Genomic DNA, 24,712 nt, shown 5'->3' with positions numbered 1-24,712 from the left:
CCAAGGGAAGAGCTCGACCATCAGGTCCAAAGGAGGCAGACAACATGTTAGTCCAATAGATAGATATGAAATCATACAGCTAACATTTCCATGCTTTTGCCTCACAACATGCAATATGCAAATCATGCAACTCATATAGGTAGATTAATTGATTCTACTCTTTATTCTTAGTCATTCTTTACTCGTTAGTCATTCTTTATCGCTAAACATTCTTTACATTATTAGCTATTCTTTAGAGTTTTCTACTCTTTAACATTAGCCGTTCGTTATTCTTTATTCTCATGTATTCTTTAATATTAGCCATTCTTTATTCTTTACTCTTTACTAAGGGTACTCACACCTTAGTGATATTATACACATTAGCCTTTCTTTCCTAAGGTTACTTTACCTTAGCCAACTATGCCATCCGACTCGGTCTTGAGTCAATCACTGCGAATAGTCCGCGCTCTGTCCGGCTCGAGGTGAAGGAACTCTCACATGCACCTCAGCCTTCAATCACAAACCACATCGCCCAACGGGTCGCCTAGAGCTGCTTACACCCGTGGTCAGAGATCCCCCGGTGGGAGAGGAACATGCCGCATACACCCGCAACCGAGATCGCCGATAGGGAGAGGAACATTCCACATGCACCCTAGCGCTCATTGTTCTTGCTCATTGACAAGCCTCGAAGTTCTTCCGGTGGGAGAGGAACACGCCACATGCACCCGTGGCCAAGAACTATCGAGCTTGTATGCTGCATTAGCAGCCGCTGCACTAGCAGCAGGGATTCCGGAATCCACTTTACATAACTCAAGGGTTGGTCTCAGCCTATAACATCGACCTATTTAGGTCCAAGCCTTTACTCAACCTATGTTTATACATTAGGTTCAATGTCAATATTTTCATAGCCTAGGTTCATTAACACTAGGTCCAACATTCTTTATCACCTAGGTTAATTCAACTCTAGGTTTAATGCCACTCATGTTCTTGTTATCTTAGTTGTCCACACCTAGGAACCATACTTGACATGCCACTCGTGAATAACCTATGTTCAATGACACTAGGTTCAATGCCACTCGTCATCCTGGTTTTTTATACTTAGGATTCTTTACATATGACACTTGTCAAGTTCTTTACTTCACTTAGCGTTCATTGACTCAAGTTCAACCTTCATGTCATACTAGCATATTCTCATATTAGGAATCATGCATACATTCTTTACTAACATTTCAATCATGCACTTGTATATCATCCGGCTACTATGTTTATTCAACATACATCTCATACATGTCTTTAGCATTTAACTCATGCTTCATTTAACATTTCTATAACATATCATCATGCATTGGTTTAGTGTTTTTACATTACGTCAATATGCATTCTTTTAACATTTCCTATCATGACAACATGCATTCCTTAGCATACATTTTATATGATCATTACTTGGCACATATCACATGCATTTCTTAGCATCTATCACTTATATTCATTTATTAGCATCTTTATCATGCATTCTTTATTAGCATTTCAACCATGCATCCGTTTTTAAAACATGCATCTAGTTCATGTTACTTGGCATTTAACTCATGCATTTACCTAGCATATGCCTTACATACTCCTTTAGCGTTTAGCTCTTGCATTCATTAGCATACTTCACATACATTTACTTAGCATCTAGCTCATGTCATTATATGCATTTATTAGCATCATTATGATACATTCTTACTTAGCATTCTTATTATGCATTCTTACTTAACATTCTTATCATGCATCAATAGTGAAACATACTACACTTTGGCACGGAAAGCGACCTAGTTCGCTTCGGTGAGTAACAACCCACCTTTTAACGCGTTCCGATTGCTTGTTAGTCACTTGCAATCGGCCTCCCGCGGCACCCGTGACCCGGTTTGGCCCGAACTCTTGCGCGACCACCCGAACGGCCACCAATTCCGCAATCCGTTTGTTCGGGAGTTTATTTCCCGACACCACGATGCTCCCGATCCATTTTCATGATTTTTGGAGGCTTATCCCGCGTGCTGCGGCTATCTGTACCAAAACAGATTGTTTCGTCAACAACTTTGCGTACACTCGTCGAATCGTTGAACCGAGTGTTCCATCGCGTTCGTTTGGTCCCCAATTATGTTTACAGAGGGTCAATTGAGATCAAACCCAACTATTTATAAAAACCCTTCTTTTGGAGCCCTAATATGCAACTATTGCAAAATCCTACCATTTCATCTCATGATCCGAAGCATTTATCATCTATTTGACATGCTAGGAGTACATAAAATCCAATTCTGGAACATATAAACCAAGTTCTAGAAGTCTACCATTAGAGAGCATAAGGCTTACCTCTCTAAGCTTGCTCCCATGGCTCAAGGAAGGAGATGAAGATGAAGCTCCATCTTCTTGGCCTCTTCTCCTCCATCTTCTTCTTCCCTTTCTTTCCCCTCTTCTTCTCCTTCTTTTCGTTCTAGAGAGAGAGAGGGAGAGGTTTTGGTGTGGGAGAGTGAGAGAAATGAGAGAAAAAGAGAAAGGATCCTCTCTATACACTCTCATAAGTGCCATTTTGCACTTAAGCCCCTCCACAATGCTTTCCTCGCAACAGTCCAAACTGGGCATTTTCGGGCTCAGGGACCGGTCCTTGGACTTGAGGGACCAGTCCTTGACATGTTAGGTATTTCTTATCTATTTATAATTCTGCCCATTCTTATTCAGTTAGCCCCCATGATCGACCACATCTCTGATTTTGTAGGTCACTATCGGCCAATCCTAACCACATAAGTTTTAACTGCTTTTCAATTTTAGGTGCACTTTTCTCTGCTCCTGGTGCACTACATGTCACTTATTGCTTTCAGGAGCCATCCTGTTTCACCACATGGCACAACTTTTGTGGCACCAATAGCTTTTTATTTATATAAATTTTAAAAAATGTTTTAATAGTTTTACCTTATTTTTTTTTCACATATGCCTTTTTAAAATAATTTTCAAGAAAAAATTGTGGTAAAAAATGAGTGAAGACCCCCTCAACTATTAGTGTGCTTTGAAATACAACCCTCAAATTTATTTTTTAACTGATTTTTATATTTTTTATTTTTTATGATTAATTTTAGTTATTTAAACAAAATTTTTATTAAACTTTATACAAAATTTGACCAAATTCAATCATTATTATTCTTTTTTATGAAATAAAATTATATAACTAATAACTAATAGTTAATACATCTATAAAATTTACTAAGTTTTTAATTTATATAAAATGTTTAAAAATTATTTTAGTAGTTTTTCCTTTTTTTTCCACATTTGCCTTTTTAAATTAATTTAATTACCAATAAGTTCTTACAAAAAATTATGTCACACATAAACCAATTTAAACTATTTTTTTAAAATTATTTATTAAATTATTGGCCAATTTGCATAAAAAAATCATTAATTTTGGGCTTTTGCAAAAGTAGGTCGCCTTTTTGGATTTTGCAGATTCAAATCGGATTTTCAGAAAACTGACCAAAATATCCTTATTTTCTTTTCTCTCTCCTCTTTGTTTCTCTCATTTTTTTTTTCTTTCTCTCCCTAGAGGGTGGCGGAGGTCAGGCGGAGACGGAGGTGGCCTGCCTCACCTCTGTCTGGCGCTTACCCTCGCCCACTCACCTCCCACCTTCCTCACCTCCGACGCCATCGAGACCTTGTCGTGACCCCCTTTTTTTTTTCTCTCCGATCCTTCTCCATCACCTCCCCGGCTCGTTACGACAGTAAAAAGGTAATGCCATGTCCTCTTCCTCTCTTTTCTTTCGCTCGTTCTTTTTCTTTCTCTTCGACCCCCCTCCACCGCCTCCGCGACCCTCCACGATGGTAACGAAAATAGCACCGCATTCTCTTACTTCGCCTTCGCCGATGCAGGTACCGACACCGGCACCGGAGAAGAAGGACTCGGAGCGAGCGTGGGTGAGAGAGAAACTAAGAAAAAAAATATAGATAATAAATAAATAAAAAGAATAAAGAATAAAATATAAAAAAAAAAAAAATTCTACAAGAAAACTAAAGAATTAGAGAGAAAAAAAAAAAGATAATGAAGATGCACTGTTTCAGAAAAACATTGCATTCTTTTAAAGAAAAAATACACTTTTCTGAATGAAAGTTGCACTCTTTGAACGAAATTTATACTCTTTGGGTGAAAATTATACTATTTCTCCTCATCCACACGAAAATAAAAGGAGGAAGAGGAGAAATAGTATAATTTTCATCCAAAGAGTGCAACTTTCTTTCAAATAGTGCAATTTTTATTCAGAAAAGTTTAATTTTTCTCTCAAATAATATAAGTTTTCTTTAAAATAGTGAAACGTTCCTCTAAAATAGTGTAATTTCATTATCTTTTTCTTTTCTATTTGATTCTTTATTTTTCGTGTAACTTCTTTTCACCCTCTTCGACCTTCATCGTCTCCTCCACCACCTCGGCGGCCCTCGGCGACGATAAAGAGAGCGACGCCACATCCTCTTCCTCCATTTCCTCCTTTACCGACACCGGCGGCCCTTGGTGATGGTAACGAGGGCGGCGCCGCTACCTCCGCTTCTGCCTCCACCAACACTGGAGAAGGAGAAGGAGAACACGAAATGGACCCGGATGAGGGACGGAGGCGATGAGGTCATTGTCGAGGAGGTGCTTGCGGTCCGTGAGGGTGAGGAAAAAAAGACGCGCCCATCTCTAAGTAGCGAACAAAGTTGTAGATGGTATAAAAAAAACAAAAATATAAAGTAAAAAAATATAAAGAAAATTTTTTTATCTTTAAATGACAATTATATATTATGTTTCAGTAGCAGTAATGATATATAATGGTCCTTCTCATTTGGGTCTGCTTCAAGTTCTCCTTTTCCTTATCCGGCGCCGGTAGAGGCGAAGGTGGAGGAGGCGGTGCTGCCCTTGTTACCGTCGCCGAGGGCCGCCGGCCTTGGGGGAGGAGAAGATGGAGGAAGAGAACGTGGCACCACCATCGTTACCATTGCCGAGGGCCGCCGAGACGGTGGAAGAGACGATGAGGGTCGAAGAAGGAGAAAAGAAGTTACAAGAATAATAAAGAATCAAATAAAAAAAAAGAGATGATGAAATTATACTATTTTAGAGGAGTTGAACTGTTTAAAAAAAAAAAAACTTACACTATTTAAGAGAAAACTTAAATTTTTTTGAATAAAAGTTGCACTCTTTGAAAAAAAACTTATACTATTTATTCGCTTCTCTTCCTCATCCTTTGTTTTCGTGTGGATGAGAAGAAATAGTTTAATTTTTGCCCAAACAATGCAAGTTTTATTTTAAAAGTGCAACTTCATTTGGAAAAGTGTAATTTTTTTAGAAAAACAGTGCAACGTTACTCTGAAATAGTGCATCTTCATCGTCTTCTTCTTTACTCTTTAATTCTTTATTTTTATTGTAAAAAAAAGTATTTTTATATTTTATTCTTTTTTTATTTTATTTATTTTCTATGTATTTTTCCTTGGTTCCGCTCTCACCCGCGCTCGCTCTAAATCCTTCTTCTCTTGTGCCGATGTTGGGGCCTCCACCGGCGAAGGCGGAGTAAGGGGACGCAGCGGTATCTTCATTGCCGTTGTGGAGAATCGTGGAGACGGTGGAGGAGGGTCGCAAAGAAAAAAAAAAATAAGCAAAAAAAAAGGAGAGGAAGAGGATGCGGCTTTACTCTCTTTACTATCGTCGAGAGCCAGAAAGGCAATGGAGGAGGGTCGGAGAGGAGAAAAAATAAAAGAGGGTCATGGCGCGGCATCGGCGAGGTCGGAGGCGAGGAAGGCGGATGTCACAATATGGGACGTCGCGCCGGATAGAGGCGTGGCATGCCGCCTCCACCTCCGCCGTCCTCTGGGAGGAGAGAAAAAAAAGAACGAGAGAAAAAGAAGATGAGAGAGAAAAAGAAACAAGGATATTTTTGTCAGTTTTTTAACAGTTCGGTCCGAATCTGTAAAATCCAAAAATGTGGCATACTTTTGCAAAAGCTCAAAACTAGTGAATTTTTTATACAAATTGGCCTAAATTATTTTTATTTAAATTTATTTAATTGATAATTAGGGTACCGTAAAAGCAGTTGCACCTTAGCTTACTACCGGTTTCTATTTTCTTGCAATCAAAGAATCCCACACCTTCAAAGTAGAGTTTTGGGCAATCAAAATAAGGCCATATTTATGGTCTCTTTCAATTTTCAGTTGCAGTCTTGAAATGTCCTCAAGTCTTACTTTTTGTTTCAAAAAAGCTTCTTTCTGACTTGACGTAACCCTGACTTCGACTTCAGAGATTTATAAAGGCAAGTAGGAACTGTATAAAGCGTAATCATAGAAAAAACTAAGATCAAAAAAAGAAAAATACGGATAAAGGGGAAAAAAAAAAAACTCTCTCTTTATTTCTAAGAAGGATTAGGCATTTTTGTTTATGGAAGACAAATTAGTTCTATCATATTCATGGGGCTGTGAATTTTTGTTGGGCCGAGCTAGATTTATTTCTCAATTAGTTCTGTCATATTCATGGGGCTGTGAATTTTTATTGAGCTGAGCTGGATTTATTTCTGAATGATATCCCCTTATCGAGACAATTGACTAAATTCCGTAAAATCATTTCACATAAGTTCATTGATATTTTATAAAGCGAATCGGCTTCAATTCTTAAATAATATACATCACTTCTGATTCTATATAAATAATATAAAATATAAGATATTAATTAAAATGTATTATTAAAATATTTTGTATTCGTAGAATTGCGCAAGCTGTTCACTAGTATATAAGATTGTAGAGTTGTTATTGTTTAATGCATACTGTCCAAAATATTATGCAATATAAAATGTAATAAATCATGAAATTTGTTTGGACTATAACTCGTGTTAATCTAACTATGTACACATACACTATATGGCATTACTTAATAAATTTGGTTTGACCAATGAAGGCTTTCTAGTTTTATAGGATAAGGACCCGTCATCACTTTGAACAGGCTTTATTCTTCTTCCTTTGAAAAGGTTTTGATCAAATTACTGAAAGAGATTATCCATATCCTGTAATATTTACTGAATTAAAAAAAATCAAATAACATAGTACGAACCAAACACTCCCTTACAAGCAAATGATGATGCACACAATTTGAAAATAGAAGAGACATTACCATTAAACAAATTAAACCAAAAAAATTGAAGGGTCAAGAAAATCAAAAGTTTTAAAAGTTAAAGAATCAAACCCCCACACAAAAAAATACATAGTGCAGGTAACCTGCTTGTTAGGTTACTTAAAAGAGGCAAGTACGAACTGCAATAACAGGGACGGACAAATCCAAACACATCAAGAAACATCAGACTTAATTGACTAAAATTCTGGCTGTTGTTTTTTGTAGTATAAAAGAAGGACAATTTGCATTAAAAATTTATTAGTTTTATAAATTTTACAAAAGTAGTTCATTATTTTGAATTTTACAGATTCGATCTGGATATTCAGAAAACTAATCAAAATACCCTTATTTCTTTATCTCTCTTCTTTTTTTTCTCTCGTCCTTACTTTTATTCTCTCCGAAGAGGGTGGCGGAGGCGGAGGCGGCCCACCTCGCCTCAGACCCGCGCGCCCTCGCCCTCCCGCCCTCCTCGCCTCCGACCCTACTGAGGCCGCATTGCGATTCTCTTTTTTTTTAATAGTTGAAGGAAGAGAAGGAGAATGAGAAGAAATAGTATAATTATCTTCCAAATGGTGCAACTTTCGTTTTAATAGTATAACTTTTATCTTAAAGAGTACAGTTTATATATCAAAGAATGTAACTTACGTCTATAACAATGCAACGTTCTTTTAAAATAGTGTAACTTTATCTTAACAGTATAATTTCATCTTTATCTTCTTTCTTCTCTAGTTCTTCTTTCTTATTCTCTAGTTTTGGCCTTTAATTTTTTTTTTATTTTAGTAAACAAAAATATTTGATCAGAGATATTACAGTGAAGGTGAAAATGGAGGGCGGAGAAAAGTTGGGTGTAGAAGAAGCATAAGGAGAAATGGAGATGAAAATGGAGGGCGGAGAGAAGTTGGGCATAGAAGAAGCATGAGGAAGCGGAGGGAAAGGAGGAGGAGGAGGAGGAGGAGGAGGAGGAGGAAAAACAGTGTACATCTCCCAAAGAGTACAATTTTTATTTTAGTGTAACTTTCATCTTAAAGGGTGCAATTTATAGCTCAAAGAGTACAACTTAATTACATCTATAATAGCGCAAAGTTCTTCTAAAGCAGTACAACTTCATTTTCTTCTTCCTTCTTCTCTTGTCATTCTTCTTTATTCTCTAATTTTTGACTTTTAGTTAATTTTTTTTTATTTTAAGTAAACAAAAGTACTTGATTAGAAATACTTCACCTCTACTCCAGCGTCATTGCGCACTCCTCCATCTCCACCTCGCTCGTCACCGACCCTAAGTAGGGGCGGTGGGCCGCGTGCCCCTTCCCTCACCGGCGAGCTTCTCGGCGCTGAGAAGCGCTTCCTCTTCGTCATCAGTAGAAGTGGTGAGGACAGCAGGTTCCCAGAAGTGGATTTGATGGGTGAAAAATCTGCTGCAGTGGAGATGGAGAGCGGAGGCAGAGGAAGAGGACGTGGTGTCGTCCTCGTCATTGTTGCGGAGGCGGTGAAGGAGGGTTGAAGAGAAAAAACAAGTGGTCATGGCACGGCCTCGACAGGGTCAATGGCGAGGAGGTCAAGGGCTGCGCAGGCGCAGGCGCAGGCGTGGGTGTGGCCGCACGGGGCAGAAGCAAGGTGGACCACTTCTGCCTCCGCCGCCCTCTTCGGAGAGAATAAAAAGAAATGAACGGGAGAAAAAAATAAAAAAAAAAAAGAGATAAAAAGAAATAAGAATATTTTGATCAGTTTTTTGAAAATCTGTATCAACTCCGCAAAATTTAAAATGGTGGCCTACTTTTGTAAAATCTCAAAACGAATAAATTTTAATGCAAATTGGCCATAAAAGAACTATTCTAAAAGAAAAACCAAAATAGACACAAATTGATCCCCAGTTCAAAGACAGGTTCGTAGCCACAGGTATTCCAAGTGCCACGGCATAGCAGGCATAAGATTCTTCATTCTCAAACTACAAAGAAAGTATGTTTCCAAACAGACAATCCAAAGGCATCGAAGGAATGATTCAAGTACAAATTTGCCAAAAAAGACCTTGCTGCTAACGTACTACTAAATTGCACGAAACTGACAAGATGACAGACCCGGAGAAGAACATAATGCAACTGTTGCACAACAAAATAACGTTAACGAACAAAGTTGCAATTTACCTTATTGTAACATAGGTTTAACAGCAAATTTGGTCCCTGAAGTTCAATCAATTTCAATTTTGTTTTCCTTTGATTTGTTACAATCCAGTCCGTGAAGTTTGTCCCGCATAAGCATAAAATCGAGTCCTTTTACTCAAGTTCCATGTCAGCACAATGACAAGACTTTCCATTGTTGAACTCAGCACCAAGAACAATACTGGATTCTGGGGGTCAAACTGTAGGGACGAAATTGAAACCGACATTTAGGGTTGAAACTGGAACTCTGATAAATGAAATTAAGTCAAAATTCATGGACAAAATTGTTTCGATTGAAACCACAAAATTGCTTCAATTGAAACCATGAGAATAAAATTGAACCCGGACCAAACTTGACGGACAAATTCTGTTAATTAACCCTTCAATATATCACTTCGTTTCAATTAAAGGCTGATTAAGCTCCAAAAAGGAAGACAACAATGAAATCCTCTTTATATGTACAACTGTCACATAGGCTCGCATTGAAGAAACTGAAACATTTTCTAACCGTAGAGGTTTTACAGTATCAACCTTTGCGGTCCGAGGAAAGAAGCCCCATCTGTTCAGTGAGATTCTCCATGTTCCGCGCACTGTCCCACCCATTATTACTATTCTGAGGTCTCTGCTGCATCACCGCCTTTCCTTCCTGCCCGCTCAACTCAACCTCCTCCACCGCCTCACTCGAAATTGGACTACTCGCAAGAAACTGCTCCCAGAAAGTGTCAATAATTCCCGGAAGCTTCTGCTCATCATCGCCATACAAAATATCATCTGTCTCAATTGGTACAGCATTATCGGCCTCAACTTCTGCAATAGGGTTTATGTACGCACCGACGAAGCTCTCCCCTGGAATATTTACAACACTGTCCTCCGAAACTATATCCTGTAATTCAGAAAATTCTGGAACACTCATATCAGTAGGGCTAGGAGAAGGGATGGTTTCGGGAACTGATGATAGAACATCCATATCTCTGAGCTCTTCTGATGAATTCTTATTATCAGATAAACCAATGGGAGATTGAATTTCTGAAGCAGCCGAAGACGAGCAGATTGCAGAAAATCCAGTGCTTGCTGTTACGTACGGTACACTCAATCCAGAAGGGACCTCTGCAAGGGTTACTCCGGAATTTCTATTCGAAGAAGTGCTATCAAAAGTAGTTGCCTCAGACGGAGGCATGAAATTCTCCAGTGAGAAATTGTCAGAGTTGCTCAACTGTTCCAATCTAGGCGGAGAAGACCCGTCCAGCTTAAGTATCTGCCTCAGCATTGCCTTCGCCGCTTCATTGATCATTGGCTGGTATTTAACAATCTGGCCATCAGGAGAATTGCTTCCGGCATCCAAACCGGCTTCTTGCTTAGGCAACCTCCGTTTCTTGCTGGCAGCGGCAATCCGTTTATTACTATCGTTTTGTTGCATGAACTGGGCTAAGAAACCAGGGCTCTGCATGGCCTTGGCTAGGAAGGACATCATTTGTTGCTGCCGCTGTTCCATCCCTTGTAGTCGGTTTCCGAGGGTGTGTAACTGCTGATCAGTGGCTTGTTGTTGCTGTCTGAGTCTAACAAGCTCTTGCATGAGGATGTTTTTGTCCCTCTTGAGCCTTTCGATCTCTTCCTCGAGGCCGAATTTCCCCACCTCAACACAGGCAGCAGTCTGAGATTTGGGCTGAGGGGTTTCATTGTGTGGATGGGATGATTTTCGCCGATTGATGGTTTTCAGAAGATGCTTTTGGCCTCTTAAGAAGCTCTCGTTTGCAAATTCCCATCTATCGGGATCGACTTTCCTAAATCCCTGAAGCAAAAGATCAGCAACGTAAATATATAAATAAGCATCGAAATAAACGAGTTAATACGAATCAAGAAAAGATTTCCAGATTGTATTTGAATAAAGGACAAAAAAGAAGGTAAAAAACGTAAAAAACTCACCCGAATGATGGACCATTTGAATCAACAGGTCAACCTTTCAAAATTTTGATTTTACTACCGAACCTTTTAATTCATTTGATGGACCATTTGAGTCAGTCAACAGTACTTTGACTTCAAATTTAAGTTAATTACGTACATTAATAAATATATAGTTGCGAGAATTCTATGAAGTATACTAACTAAACCTGTCAAGATAAATGATATATTCAAATTTTGAAGTCAAAATAGCGTTTACTGACTCAAATCAAAAAAAATGAAAGGCTGGGTACTAAAATCAAAATTTTGAAAGGTTGGGCAACCAACTCAAAATGGTCTATAGCTCAGGTAAGTTTTGTACGTTTTTAATTAAATCTGGTTGCTGTCCAGGTAGAAGTAGAAGGATGTATCATAGCATGTTGTTCAGGAGCATATTACTCAAAACTCAGATTTTAAACTCTTTCAAGTATTTTTTTACTTAAAAAAAGAGGGTTACGGTTGAAAATAACCAAAATAGCTTGAAAAATTCTAGTTGTGAAGTACTAATTTTTTTTTTACTATCATGTAGCACAAATGATCATCAATTAGTTGCAATTTCAAATGTCTCCACCATCGCAGAAATATGAAAATCTCAGATATCAAGAATGGCCTATATGAGTTATTGAAGTCACCAGAACCAACAAAAAGAAGGAAAATTTCGGAGAACATCAGAACTTTCATACTAGAATCCAGACAAATGCACTTTGATAAGCTAGAGGATGTTCCATTCATATGGAAAATCAGCGATGAACACCTAATAATAGCTCAACTGCCTGATAGTGTACTTACGAAGTTAGTCATAGATAAAAATGGAACAATGCCTTTTCAAAGAAAAGGCAATTCTCAAGAAACCAACAAAGAGAATCTAGAGTGGAGGTTTGTTGTTCTTCTATTTTTCCTCAAACTACAAGCACAAATTTCAAAGTTCGTGTTTCTTCTGCTTAAGGACCTTCAAGCAAGTTTGTTATGGCATTTAGAGGGGGTACAAAGTCACCCGGTTAACATTTCGCCTTTTTATGTTGTTTAAGTCATCAGCCAAACATTAAATCGGTTAACATGTAACCATCAATGTGGATCTAATTGTTAACCTAGAGAAAACTATGTTGATGCCAAAGAAGAGGGAATGTCAGGCGTCTACCATCATGATCTATCATTGATAGCACCAGTGGCTATTGTATCTCTACAATCCACCTCAACAGCATTTTGCTAGCAAGAATCAATTAGACAACATTCTTCACCAGTGACCCTCCTCTCCAATAACATCCCAACACTTCGATGACTTTCTCCTTAACTTATCCTATCCGACAACACTAACTGATCGACAACAGTAACTGATCAACAGCCTTGTTTGTTTCTTCTTCTTCTCCCTTGATGAAACTACTCGATCAACAGCAATAACCTTGTTTCATGAAACTAGTCGATTAACACCCTTATTTGTTTCTAATGAAACTGGCCGGTCAACTGCCTTGTTTGGTTGTTTGATGAAACTGGTAGGATTGTTTGCCTTGTTTGACGAAAATGGTAGATCAACAACCTTGTTTGTTTCTTATCTGATGAAACTGGTCAATCAACAGCCTTGTTTGATGAAATTGGTCGATCAACAGCTTTGTTTGCCTTGTTTGATGAAACCAATCGATCAACAGCCTTGTTTGTCTTATTCTTGTTTATTTTATTACGGTATTTAAAGGCCCAAGGCGCACGTAGGCACAAAGGGCTGTTAGAGCTTAGGAGCAAGGAGCAAGGAGCAAGGCACAGGCGCGTGCCTGAGAGAGGTAGGGCACACACTTTCATAGAATTTTAAAATAACCAACATATTCTTCATTATACTTTCCAATAATTATTAAGTAGCACTAAATACTCTGTAAATCATATTATCATAATAAATATTCTATAGCTAACCAAATAACCACGTTTTCGAAAGAAAAAAATGAAGAAAAGAAAAGAAGCCAAGCAACATTATGATATTTTTTTAGAAAAACATAATTACACAGATAAAAGTAAAGAACAAATTACCTTTATCTCCAAATAAAGGTCAGCATAAAGATAACTAGTAATTCACAAACATATAGAAAACTTTGATGCGAAAAACATATAATTATAAGCACAAGATCAATAAAAAAGTAACATGCATAAAAGTTTAAAGTTTCAAGCCAAAGATTATTAAAAGGGCATCATATGAAAGCTAAGTATTCAAGACTCCAAGCCAAAATACATCACACTAGAAATGTTAATTAGTCCTCATTTCTCAATCATCAATCATCAATCATCATTTCATCACTTGATGAAAAATACTCCTCCCTTCGTCAAATTTGTCATTTGATGATTGTTTAGGGTTTAGATTATGTTAGTTTAGGATTTCGGATTTATTTTTAGGTGTTTTAACCCATTAGACAAAAAAAATATGGATCCAAGCCCATTAGAGCATATAGATCTAAATCCAAACCCATTATGACAAATATGAAGAAGGCACGCCTTGAGCGCACCTTGCACCTAGCTCTAGGTGTGCGGCTAGGCTGCCTAGGCGCACGCCTAGGCAACATCGCCCGCCAAGGGGCTGCTTAGGCACTGGCCAATAAGCCTAGCGCTAAGGCGCGCACTTAAGGCGCACTTTTTTAAGCACCATTTTATTAAAGTTATTTATTTATTTTAATATTTGATGCCTCCTTCTTCTTCTTTATTTTATTATATTTATTTATTTTTAACATTTGATGATTTTATTACATATATTTTTAACATTTGATACCTTCGTGGGAACATATAAGTTATAAGCAGCACATGAAGATACAAAACTATAATTATTTCATATCAAACTACGCTGTCCATAACCAAACGGGGTTGAGAGAGCTTCGCAAAGGAATAACTGATTTTATTTATTTATTTATTTATTTTTACCATTTGATGCCTCTATAAATTGCACGTAACTTATAAGCAGCTTGTGAAAATACCAAACCAACAATTATTTCACATGAGACTATGCATATCCATAACCAAACAGGGTTGAGTACTGCAAGAGAATAATTACCCTAGATAATATTATCTGATGTCCCTTTAGCCTGAACTAATAACTTATACTCCAAATGATAAAAAATAAAGAATTAAAAAGAATTACCAAACAAGCTCTTAAGTAACTTCAGCTATCTTACAACTGCTATTCAATAAAACAATACGACCATCACACTGATGCTAATTGAATAGGACGATAGAATTATTTCCTTCCTAAAAATAAGTTTGTAATTTTCCCCAAAGACATTTAGAGCATTTGAATTAAATATTCTAGGATTTCTTTGTGTTTTCAACAAACACTAAGTACATATTTTTACCAAAAGATTTGAAGATGGAGCAGGAACTTGAACTTATACTGCATCCATATTCCACTGTGAGAATAATAGATGCCCCAACTATTAAACTATTATCTATACAGCCCAGACCAACCTGAACTTCAAATATGATGTAACACTACCTAAACAACAAAATGACATAAAACTACATATATATCAGGAAGAATGGGTTTTCTTCTTGCCGCATTACCAGGAGTTTACGAGGACTATAATGACACATTTACACAATGTTTGAGGAATGGAATATTTTAATCAAAAGGTTGGGGACTAAAGTGAAACTTAGGATAAGGTTCAGAGACCAACAATTTAATTACTGCCGAGTTAAATTGAGTTATTTCATGCTTCAAGGCAGGATTAGATGTGTCTGCAAGGAATGCCAAGCGATGCACACAACACAACATAGGTGTACAGTGTACCTTCAAAACACTAAAGAAAAAGAGGTGATACAATGGCAACGTAGAGAGATGAAAGAGGTAAGCAAGTTATGCATATACAGTTTGATTATTGAGATCCTGGGGGCCAAGACGAATAAAATGATTCACCTATTAGTAACTCTTAGCAAATCAAGATGAAATAAAGAACCAGATTATTAAGGAATATGTGAACTTAAAAACATGGAGGATGCAAAAGACTTCATTAAGCAAGAACATGGGACGAAGAGAATGTACCTGAACTATGTTAGATATTTGAAGGATGATTATATCCAGATTTGATCAGAGATGAGAATACTAATAATAGTTAGAGATATGTTAAGTATATCAAGGCAAATTACATCAAAATTTGATCAAAGGAGAATAAGAAAAATTAGATTTCAGTTATGCATGGAGCTTTAAGAACTCCATATTATGTCAGAAGAAAACATGAAAGGTTTGTTAAGCATATCAGAAGCTTAAAGCAAGTAGCCTATCACTTAAGATAAAATAAGAAACAGCAAACTGTGCGTACTCCATGTAAGATATGCCAATGCCTACAGAAATTAGACATATAGAAACAAACTTGTAACATACCGAAACCTCGGTAATTAAATTCGAACCTTGGTCAAATTGACCAAAGTGCGAGGTTGGTACACTTCGGAGAGGCCGAAGGCGTCAAACAATGCAAAAATGCATTACTGGGGATCTTCGAGAGCTTTTGGAAATCAAAATCTGCAAACCGCAGGTTTTGTGCTCTTGAGAACCGGTTCCTGGTGGGAGAGACCGGTCCCCGAACGCGTAGGCAGCCGGGGGGGGGGGGCTGAGAAATAGGCTAAGTCCTGGGAAACAAGCTCTCGGGAACCGGTCCCTGCGAAGAGAGACCGGTCCCCAGAGACCGGTTCCATTGAGGGAGACCGGTCGCATCGCACGCAGCCTGCGCAGTCCGCGGGAGAAGCTCTCGGGGACCGGTCCCAGGTCAGGGAGGCCGGTCCCTGACTGCGAAAAATGCCCAGTCTAGGCAGTGCACTGGAAATAAAGTGGAGGGACCTTGTTGTAATTGTTACAACACATTATACACCCAACCTCCTCTCCCTTTACAGCCATTCACACCTCTCTCTCTCACTTTCTCTCCTCTCTCTCTAGAGAGCTAACTCTAGAGCTTGGAGAAGAAGAAGAATGAGCTTGAGAAGGGATTTTTGGTGGATTTGGTGGGTCTAGAAGCTCTCCAACAAGAAGGCCTTGGTAGAGCTTGGGACTAGAGGTAAGTTTTTGCAAGGTATCTTCTAGGGTTAGGATTTAAACCCTAAGTTTTGGAATTTTGAGCTTCTTAAAGGTTTTAGAAGCATGTTAGAGCCATGAACACCATGAAACCCTAGTTTTCTTCATGGTGCTCTAATGGGGGATTTCTAGCGTTTGCATTTTAAGCCCTAGAGATGGTTGGGATGGTTCTAAATGAGCTTCTAGAGGTTAGACAAGCTCTCTTTTGCTTGTTCTAGAGATCAAAACCTAGGGTTTAGCAATGGGTTTGGTTAGGGCACCAAATTTGGGGTTCTTGCCTCCGAGTGTTTCTAAAACAAATTGACCTTGTAGAAACCTAATTAGGGGTATTTCCGACGCGTGGGACAACTCCGTTTAACGTTACAAAAAGGTTTAGATGGATTTATTGATAAGAAGCCTAATTCGGCTTTGTTTTGCCGCAGGCGAAAAAGTAAAGCTTCAAAAATTTCAAAAAATTCACCGTAGCAACCTCTCAACTTTCTAAGGTGGGTGGTGCATTCCAAGGATTTCGGAAATCCCTTTATGTCTAAGTGTCATGTTTGAGCATATATGTATATATTGAGCATATTGCATAGTAGGGTTAATTGTGAGCTTTTATGGCATGATTGTGAATTTAATTTCGTATGAAGTACTTGTAAGAAAGTAAAAATTGCAAACCCTATTTATGCATGACAAGTGACAAGAACCTAGAAGGGTTAGTGAACAAAAGTGACACCATGACATAGATCTAACAAGTGGCATTGATGAGTCTAGAACACTTAGAAAACAAGTGTGGCATTTGGCATGAGAACAAGAACATAGCACTTAGAAAACAAGTGTGGCATGAGTCCAAAAATATAGTAGTGTATATGACACAAGTGATGGTAAAGAATCCAAAGAAAAGAATGATTGAGATATTATAACATTTCAACCTTAGAATTAAGGGTCATTTGAGCATGGTCTTCCTTAAATTTAAGGAATGGATTAAACATGGAATCCTCAATGTAGGATTGATCGTACTCACCTTTAGTCCTTGCTCGAGGGTGGTAGCTTCCCCTCGGGCGATGTGCTCTGGAGTTGACATCACTGGGTTGTAGCGGGTATCTCCCCAGAGGACGGTCCTAGCGGGTTGTAGCTGGTATCTCCCCGGTTATTAGGATTTTGGATTGGTGAGTTTGTTGAGGGCGAAACCTACGGGTTAGCCAAGAGATTGGGTAAAGAAATTGTGATCCTGCATTCATCATGAGCATTATATCGAGCATCGCATTTTATATTGTTCAGGCATATTAGTTGTATTTGTTAGTTGGTTACTTTCTTTCCTCTATTCTATTATGCCTGATTAGACCTAGTGGGATAGTCGGCGTGGTTGGTTGCCGAACCCACTGGAAACTTTGTTGTAGTTCTCACACCCCCTATTTCCACAGAGCCGGGACCGAGCGAGCCGGCAGACGACCGCGGTAAGGGCATCGCGCCCTAGGTAGAGACCGCCCGAGATATTTTATTTCATAGTTGCATACCCTTTTGATATATCATCTTTTATATTTCGATGATTATAGTTGTTAAATGAAAGGACATGAATGATGTAAAAGAATTTATTTAATATCAATGTTATATTTTGAAGATATGAGATGTAAAAAGAAATGATGAAAGAGCTGTAATAGAACTTGATAAGTAGTATACATGTATGTGATTTAAAATTAATCATATTACTTGTTGTTGTTAGTTTAGTACTTTCACATTGGCCATTGCTTGCCCTCGTGCAAGCCGTTGTATATGCTTCCACTTATACAATTTTTACTCTATTGATACTTGTTGTTGAGCCTTGGGCGGACAGGGGAGGCTCTGTCCGTTCGACGTCTGTTCGACGCGCTCGAACCGGCCAAAAGGATCGGGCTCGGGGCGTGACAAAACTAATTTGTGTAAGGAAGTTCATCAAAGTGTTTACTGTAGATGAAGTTAGGACCAAGGTTTAAAGTGCCGTAGCACAGGGGCGTGCCGCTGTCTACCTGGCACGGTACGGCATCGGCACGCTTGCGTGCCGACACATGGTACGCTTGCGTGCCGATAAATACGCACGATCTCCTATTTGCACGGTTTGGCATGGACTTATTTCAATTTTTTTGGCTCCAATAAACTCTTATAATGTTATTTTGAAAGATTTAATCTAATAATTATGAATATTTGCCATGTATAGCTTACTATACTCATCAATTAACATATTTGTAAGATTTTTTGTATGTAAAATACAATTATACCTGATGCAGAATAGAAAGTTTTACAGGTTAGAATTTTTAAAATGCAAAGACATCTTTTTTTCTTTTTTTCTTTTGATCATATTACAATATTTCTTTTATAAAATACAAAAAAATAATTTTAAAAAGCATTTGAAAAAATTATTTTAAAAAGTATTTGACAAAAATTATTTTTTAAATTTTTTTTTCAAAAAAATTAGTAGATCTATTAAAAAAATTAAGCAATAAATTATATGACAAATAAATTAAATAAATTTAAGATCAATTGATTTAATTTAGTTTTTAATTTTATCAATATTTTCAATCTTCTAGCGCAAAAATAAAATTTTATGTTTAATGTGGCTCAAAATTTGTTTATTGAGTTCAATTTTGTTCCCTTAATTCGTCAAAAATTTCATGATGCGACAAATTTTGATAAAATAATTTATGAAAAAAAAATAGATATCTATGGTGGAAGCGGAGGACTTGGACAAATCTTTTGTCCGTATATTGATAAACAAAGAAAATTAAATTATAATTTTTTTGACTTACCTAATAAGTAAATTTTCAATTTACAATGTTTTTGGAGGGGCGTGGAGTGCTCAGAATGCTTTGGATATCCCAAAGAACAAAACAAAAAGAAAAAAAAAACAAAAGGAAAAAAAACAAAAACAAAATAGCAGTGCCGGCACGACACTGTGCCATGGCACGCTACACTATGCTGCTCTGTCTCGTGTGCGGCATGGTGCTGCGTGCTACGGTACAGAGAGGGTTCCGAGACCCCCCCGTACCGTGCCACCTTCTGCCCCGTGTCGTACGGCATGAGGCGGCACTTTAAACCTTGGTTAGGACTGAATCACTAACTTTCAAGAACTTCAATGATCTACAATAATTAAAAATAGTACCTAGTAGCCTATAATGCAACACTAGAAATGGTAATTAAGCATATTAATAATCTAGTTATTAGAAAGTAATGATTTGAAGCCTGGCAGAGCCACTATAGAGAAGTTAAACAGTGTTATGGCTTGTTGACAACTACAAAGATGTTGCAAGGAACATGAGAGATATCCAGACTACATAACGAGTTACGGGGTAGAGAAGGCATATTAAAGAGTTATAAAACTAGAGAGAAACTTCGGAGAATGTTTCATTTCTATATAGCATTTGTTTAAGTGAAAACACAATACAAACGAAAAAAAAGTTAGGACATGGAGAAAAAACCTTAAATCGCGAGATTACAGGATATATAAAAGTAAAATTAAATACAAAGAGAGCATGTTCTAGTAAGACCTAAAAAGGTATGAAAATTCAAAAAGAATGATAAGCAAGAATTTTCCAAAACATGCTTCAGCATCTTAAATCAGTTAGAAAGACAGGTAGATCGCCGAGAATATAGAATATCAGAATATGGTTATATGAAGGCGTGATCAGAACACTATGAGCTGGAAGCATCTCTCCAAAATTCAATGATAAATTCTATATGATGGTTGTATGACCTACAATGGTCTATGATACTAAATACAAAACATAAAATGCCATATCCATTGGATGGGGCTTCTTCCTATGCCTATGAAGACCATTAGACCTAGAAAAGTAGAAATAAGGAAACAAGCATTTGCAAAGACGGGAATGAGAATTTTCAAAGAGGATAAGAAAAAGACTAAATGACATAGAAGGGTGTGAATACGAAAGACTTACCAGCAAAAGATCAAGGAGAGCAGATAAAACATGATAAATTAGATGATTAACAAAAATTTATTTGATAGACCCACTTGGTTTCCTAAAGCATTCATACAGCGAATCACTCTTAGCGCTAGAATAAAGTTAGGTTGTGGGGAGTTGGTATTTCAGGCCTATAAAGCACCCCTCACACCGCCAAAATTCCAATCCTTCCGCCCCTAGCCCTCTATTAACCATGACATACTTCCTAGTTACTGATCTAACTTGTTCGAGAGGCCCATGAAGAAATCAAACATCACTTTCAATAGAACTTCAAGAAAAATAAATAAACTTCAAAGGAAACTTAACTGAAGACATAAATTTGCAGTCAGTTACACGCCAATGGTCTAAAGTTTTAATTATCATTTAAACTGAATAGTATAGCACCCTTTCCCCAATGACAAGATGGCTTGAAAATAAATAAGAAACCTCATCTACTCACAGTAAGATAATTCTGACTTCTGGCTTATACCGCAAATTAGAAATTTCAGTTCCCATTTCCTTACCAACCATTCACATCAACGTCTGTCCAACAATTCAAATAACAAGAAGCACAAAAGCAGGAGTTCAAAGGTCAAACAATAGTCACTCCAAATTGCTATCGGGTTCCATCCTTGTATTGCGACCGGAATATGCATATGAGGTAGAGGTCATGAAAAGCGCGTTTTCAGTCTTTCTAGCTTCACATATCTGTTGCCCAGTTCATTTAGCTATAACTTCTTTTCCAATTGGCATACTTATACATGCAGTTAATATTACCGCCAAAAAAAAATAAAAAGAAAAAAAGACCACACCAACACAATCTAAGTAATAGCCCTTAATTCACCGTTCAGTCCATAATACAAACCAGCGCACAATCGATATTCAAATCATCAACCTTGTTCTAAATTGCAAACAACGGAACCAGATAAAAACCATCAAATAAGCTAAAAATATTCTGAAACAACCTAACACGGGTAAGAGAAACAGCGGGAAGGGATTCGGTAAGAGGGGGCGTGAGCGCGTACGTAGGTGTTGAGCTGTCGAACGAAGCTGGAGAAGTTATTGTGCTTGAAGTACTTGGGAAGGAGGTCCCGGGCGAACTCGGGGGTGTTCCACACCACGAAGCTGTTGTTTTCGCGGCCCCACGACACGATCGCGTCCGTCGCCGGGTCGTCCACCATGTCGTACGTCTTGCTCAGGAACGGCGGCGGAGCGTTCCCGTTCAGGCTCGGGTTCGGCCCCGCCGCCGCCGACGCCGACGCCGCCGCTCCTCCTCCACCGCGGCCCATCCCGCCGCCCCGGTCGCGAGAGTAATAAGGGCTAGGGTTTTAGGGGGTTGAAGCCGATCTGGATATCTAAGAAGGGATCGGAGGGATTAGGGTTGAGATCATGCGATTCGAGGGCTTTTTTCCCCCGTTTTCTCTCTAGGTGTTTTTGTCAATCAATTTTCTCTTTTAACTTCCGAATTGGACAGATCGGTCTCTTGTTGGAGAACGACGCCGAGAAGAAGGGTTTCATGGATTGCGAGAACGTTGCGCCCCTTCCGGCTAAATGACGCCGAAAGCGTCGGGGGGTAGACAGCAGGGAAAAGTACCCTCGGGGATGGAAAAATATCGAAAGCACCCTTATTCAGCCGGATATAAGTTTTGCGGTGTTGGATGGCTCATTCGATATTTTCTTCAAGTCTAGGGGTTTCTTTGTGTTGGGAAAGTGGGCTTCAGCCCGGTGGACGTCAGATGGCCGAGGGAGTGAAATTACTTTGCTGACCATGAACCGCTATTCACGGCGTCGGATTTTTGGCGGTGAGGTTCGACACAATGAAAGGGGTATTGAAGTCATCTTACAAGGGCATCGCGAGGAATGTGCTCGTGGTACTCATCGTATGCTTCCCATTCCGGACGCGAAGTGTTCGTTAGCAAAATAAGCCGGACGCGCCATAAGCAGCGGTTTACCTAAAAAGAGTAATTTTAGAAAATGTATGCAGACCCTTTACCATTGCATTTTTCTTAATAAATAAACTCTTGAATCTTATTTTGTTTTGGCCAATTTGCACAAAAAATTTACAAGTTTTGACCTTTTGTAAAACTGAACCGCATTTTTAGATTTTACAAATTCGGTCCGAATTTTCAGCGAACTGTCTAAAATACCCTTATACCTTTTTCTCTCTCCTTTTTTTTCTAGCGTTCTTTTCTTTTCTCTCTGAAGAAGGCGGCGGAGGCGGAGGCGGAGGCGGAAGCGGAAACGGCCTGCCTAGCCTCTGCCCCTCACGCCTTTACCCTCGCCCGCGCACCCCGCCCTCCTCGCCTCCGATCCCGCTAAGGCCGACCCTCCTCCACCACCTCCGTAGCCCTCCGCAACGATAACGAGGACAGTACCGCGTCCTCTTCCTCCTCCTTCGCTCTCCACCTCTACTGCAGCAGATTTTTTACTCGCCAAACAAACCCACCATCCCCACCGCCGCCGCAGGCGACGAAGAGGAAGTGCATCTCGGGGCCAAGAAGCAAGCCGGCGAGGGAGGGGAAGAAAAATAGATACATTCCGACGAGAGCGGTAGCTACGATAGAGGGCCAAGGAGAGGTAGTGACAAAACAAAATTATAGAGAAAAAAAAAGAATAATAATAAATAATAAAAAATTCCTATAGAAAGTACCAAAAATCATCGAAGAATGAAAAAGAAAATGAAATTGCACTGTTAAAATAAAGTTATACTGTTTTAAAAAAAATTTACATTATTTTAAATAAAAATTGCACGGTTTGAGACAGAAATTACACTTTTTGGGATGAGAGTTACACTCTTTAGACAAAAGTTGCACTTTTTGGATAAAATTTACACTATTTTTTTACTATTCTTCTTTCTCCTCCTACTTCCACCACTTCTTCACTTCCTCTATCGAAAAAATAACGAAAAAAACATAGAAAGAGTTGCATTTCTCTTTCTCTTCTTCTTCCTTCTCCACCTTCCACCGCTTCTTCACTTCCTCTATTGGAAAAAGAACGAAAAAATAGAGAAAGAGATGATTAAATCAAATATTGAGATAAAAGTGCCAATAACTGTCGAATTGTAAATTACCTTTTGATAGAATAAATCCACCCAACACCATAACAATAAATCCACCCAACACCATTACCTCTAGATGGACCTACTTCTTGCAAGAAGTCAATGACGCCTACACAATCTTGTATATATATATATATGTATGTATATATATATATATGTATGTATAATTATATATGTACTGTTATATAATATATATCTCATGTTATTATATATATAATATATCTTATACTACTATATATATGCTTAAAACAAGGGAATCAAACATTAGGGGAAATTCAACCATTCCGGAGAGCACCACCGCACATGTCTTCTACCATGCTAGGATTTCCAATCAGCCAATTCAATTTTCCGATGACGATTCGTCCGACCAAAGCCCTTAGGAACAAATTTCGCGCAAATCTCTCAATCGGACGCCAGTAACCCTCAACGTATATTCAAAACGAGTTTGTCCTCGCATCGACATTATCCTTCGAATTAAGATCTTCTCTACAGGTCAATTGGTTTCAATCCCTTATAGACAAATAGCCCTAAATATCCAGCCTAGTTTCCCTAATCTCCCAAGAATACTAAAAAAATTTTCTATGTAAACCTCTACTCAATCTTGTTTAGAATGTATCTCAGAAACCCCAAATACACTATTGTTATAGGTTTAATACAAACCCTAACTCCAAATCACAAACCTCACCTTGACCACATAGCTCTCCAGCTAAAGTCCACCATTAGAGAGCTCCAAGCTTCCTCTTCGAGTATTCAAGCTCAATCTCCAATTTTTCTCTCAATTAATTCTCTTTTCGGTGTGGCGCTCGAGTGGTATTACAGGAGAAGGGAGAGATGTGAGCTATAGAGAAAGAGAGAAAGAGAGAGAGAGAGAAGCTCTCTCCAAGCTTCTCTCGGGTTGGATAAAATCAGGGAGAGAGAGTGTGTGGGTTTACATATATAGGCCCCCAAAACACTATTACAATTATCAGTTCAATAGTTCAAAATCTATTCCTTTTCGCCAGAGCCCTTCTAAATGTCCGTTTGCGCTCAAATTTAACAGTTAGGCTCGATTTTACTTAATAAGAAGAACGATATCCTAACTTCTCAGTTTCGACCACTTTTGATCATCGAAAGCTCTACCGACCCAAAATCTCTAGCAGATAGCAGTCGAATTTTATTTTTCATTTTTCAGGTGTCGGAATGACATAAAATTTTAAATCTAGCCTCATAAAAATAATTCCGACATACTCCCACGTTCTCATAATTTTCTGACACTGTGAATTTTTTGCTAAAATGACAGCCCCGTTCCTTACAGAAAATTCTAAATTTTCTGTTTCCGTTCTGATTTCAGCACAAGTCGTTTTCGGCTTATATTTTACTTCTTTAAATCCAATAAAAGTAGTATCTTACACTATTTTTTTATTTACACTTACTTTTATATTAAAATCCGGTACGTTTAACCTAGTGCAGTGCGGTCGCCGGACTCCGCCGACTTTCCCATCAGATCTAATCCAG

General features: G+C 38.4%; 1 protein-coding gene across 2 annotated transcripts; it reads right to left on the bottom strand.

The window, feature by feature from the left end:
• Positions 9,026 to 21,769, bottom strand: LOC109711098 (heat stress transcription factor A-1-like). Of its 2 annotated transcripts, XM_020233999.1 has the most exons (3): positions 21,186 to 21,317; positions 11,904 to 11,993; positions 9,026 to 11,071 (listed from the first exon to the last, which is right to left on the bottom strand). In XM_020233999.1, the coding sequence occupies exons 2-3, from the start codon at positions 11,946 to 11,948 to the stop codon at positions 9,809 to 9,811; spliced, it is 1,308 nt and encodes a 435-aa protein (XP_020089588.1). In that variant the 5' UTR covers positions 11,949 to 11,993; positions 21,186 to 21,317; the 3' UTR covers positions 9,026 to 9,808. The 2 variants fall into 2 exon arrangements, with proteins under 2 accessions (XP_020089588.1, XP_020089587.1); XM_020233998.1 differs by lacking the exon at positions 11,904 to 11,993 and having other exon boundaries at positions 21,186 to 21,769.

Source organism: Ananas comosus, linkage group 5 (genome assembly GCF_001540865.1).
Source record: "Ananas comosus cultivar F153 linkage group 5, ASM154086v1, whole genome shotgun sequence".
NCBI lineage: Eukaryota > Viridiplantae > Streptophyta > Magnoliopsida > Poales > Bromeliaceae > Ananas > Ananas comosus.
This window is presented reverse-complemented; position numbering and strand designations above follow the sequence as displayed.

Coding starts and splice junctions, on each gene's coding strand:
- LOC109711098 (XM_020233998.1), bottom strand. CDS start 21,449: ATGGGCCGCGGTGGAGGAGGAGCGGCGGCGTCGGCGTCGGCGGCGGCG. Junction 11,072..21,185: donor TTCGACAGCTCAACACCTAC/GTACGCGCTCAC, acceptor CTTTTGCTTCAG/GGATTTAGGAAAGTCGATCC.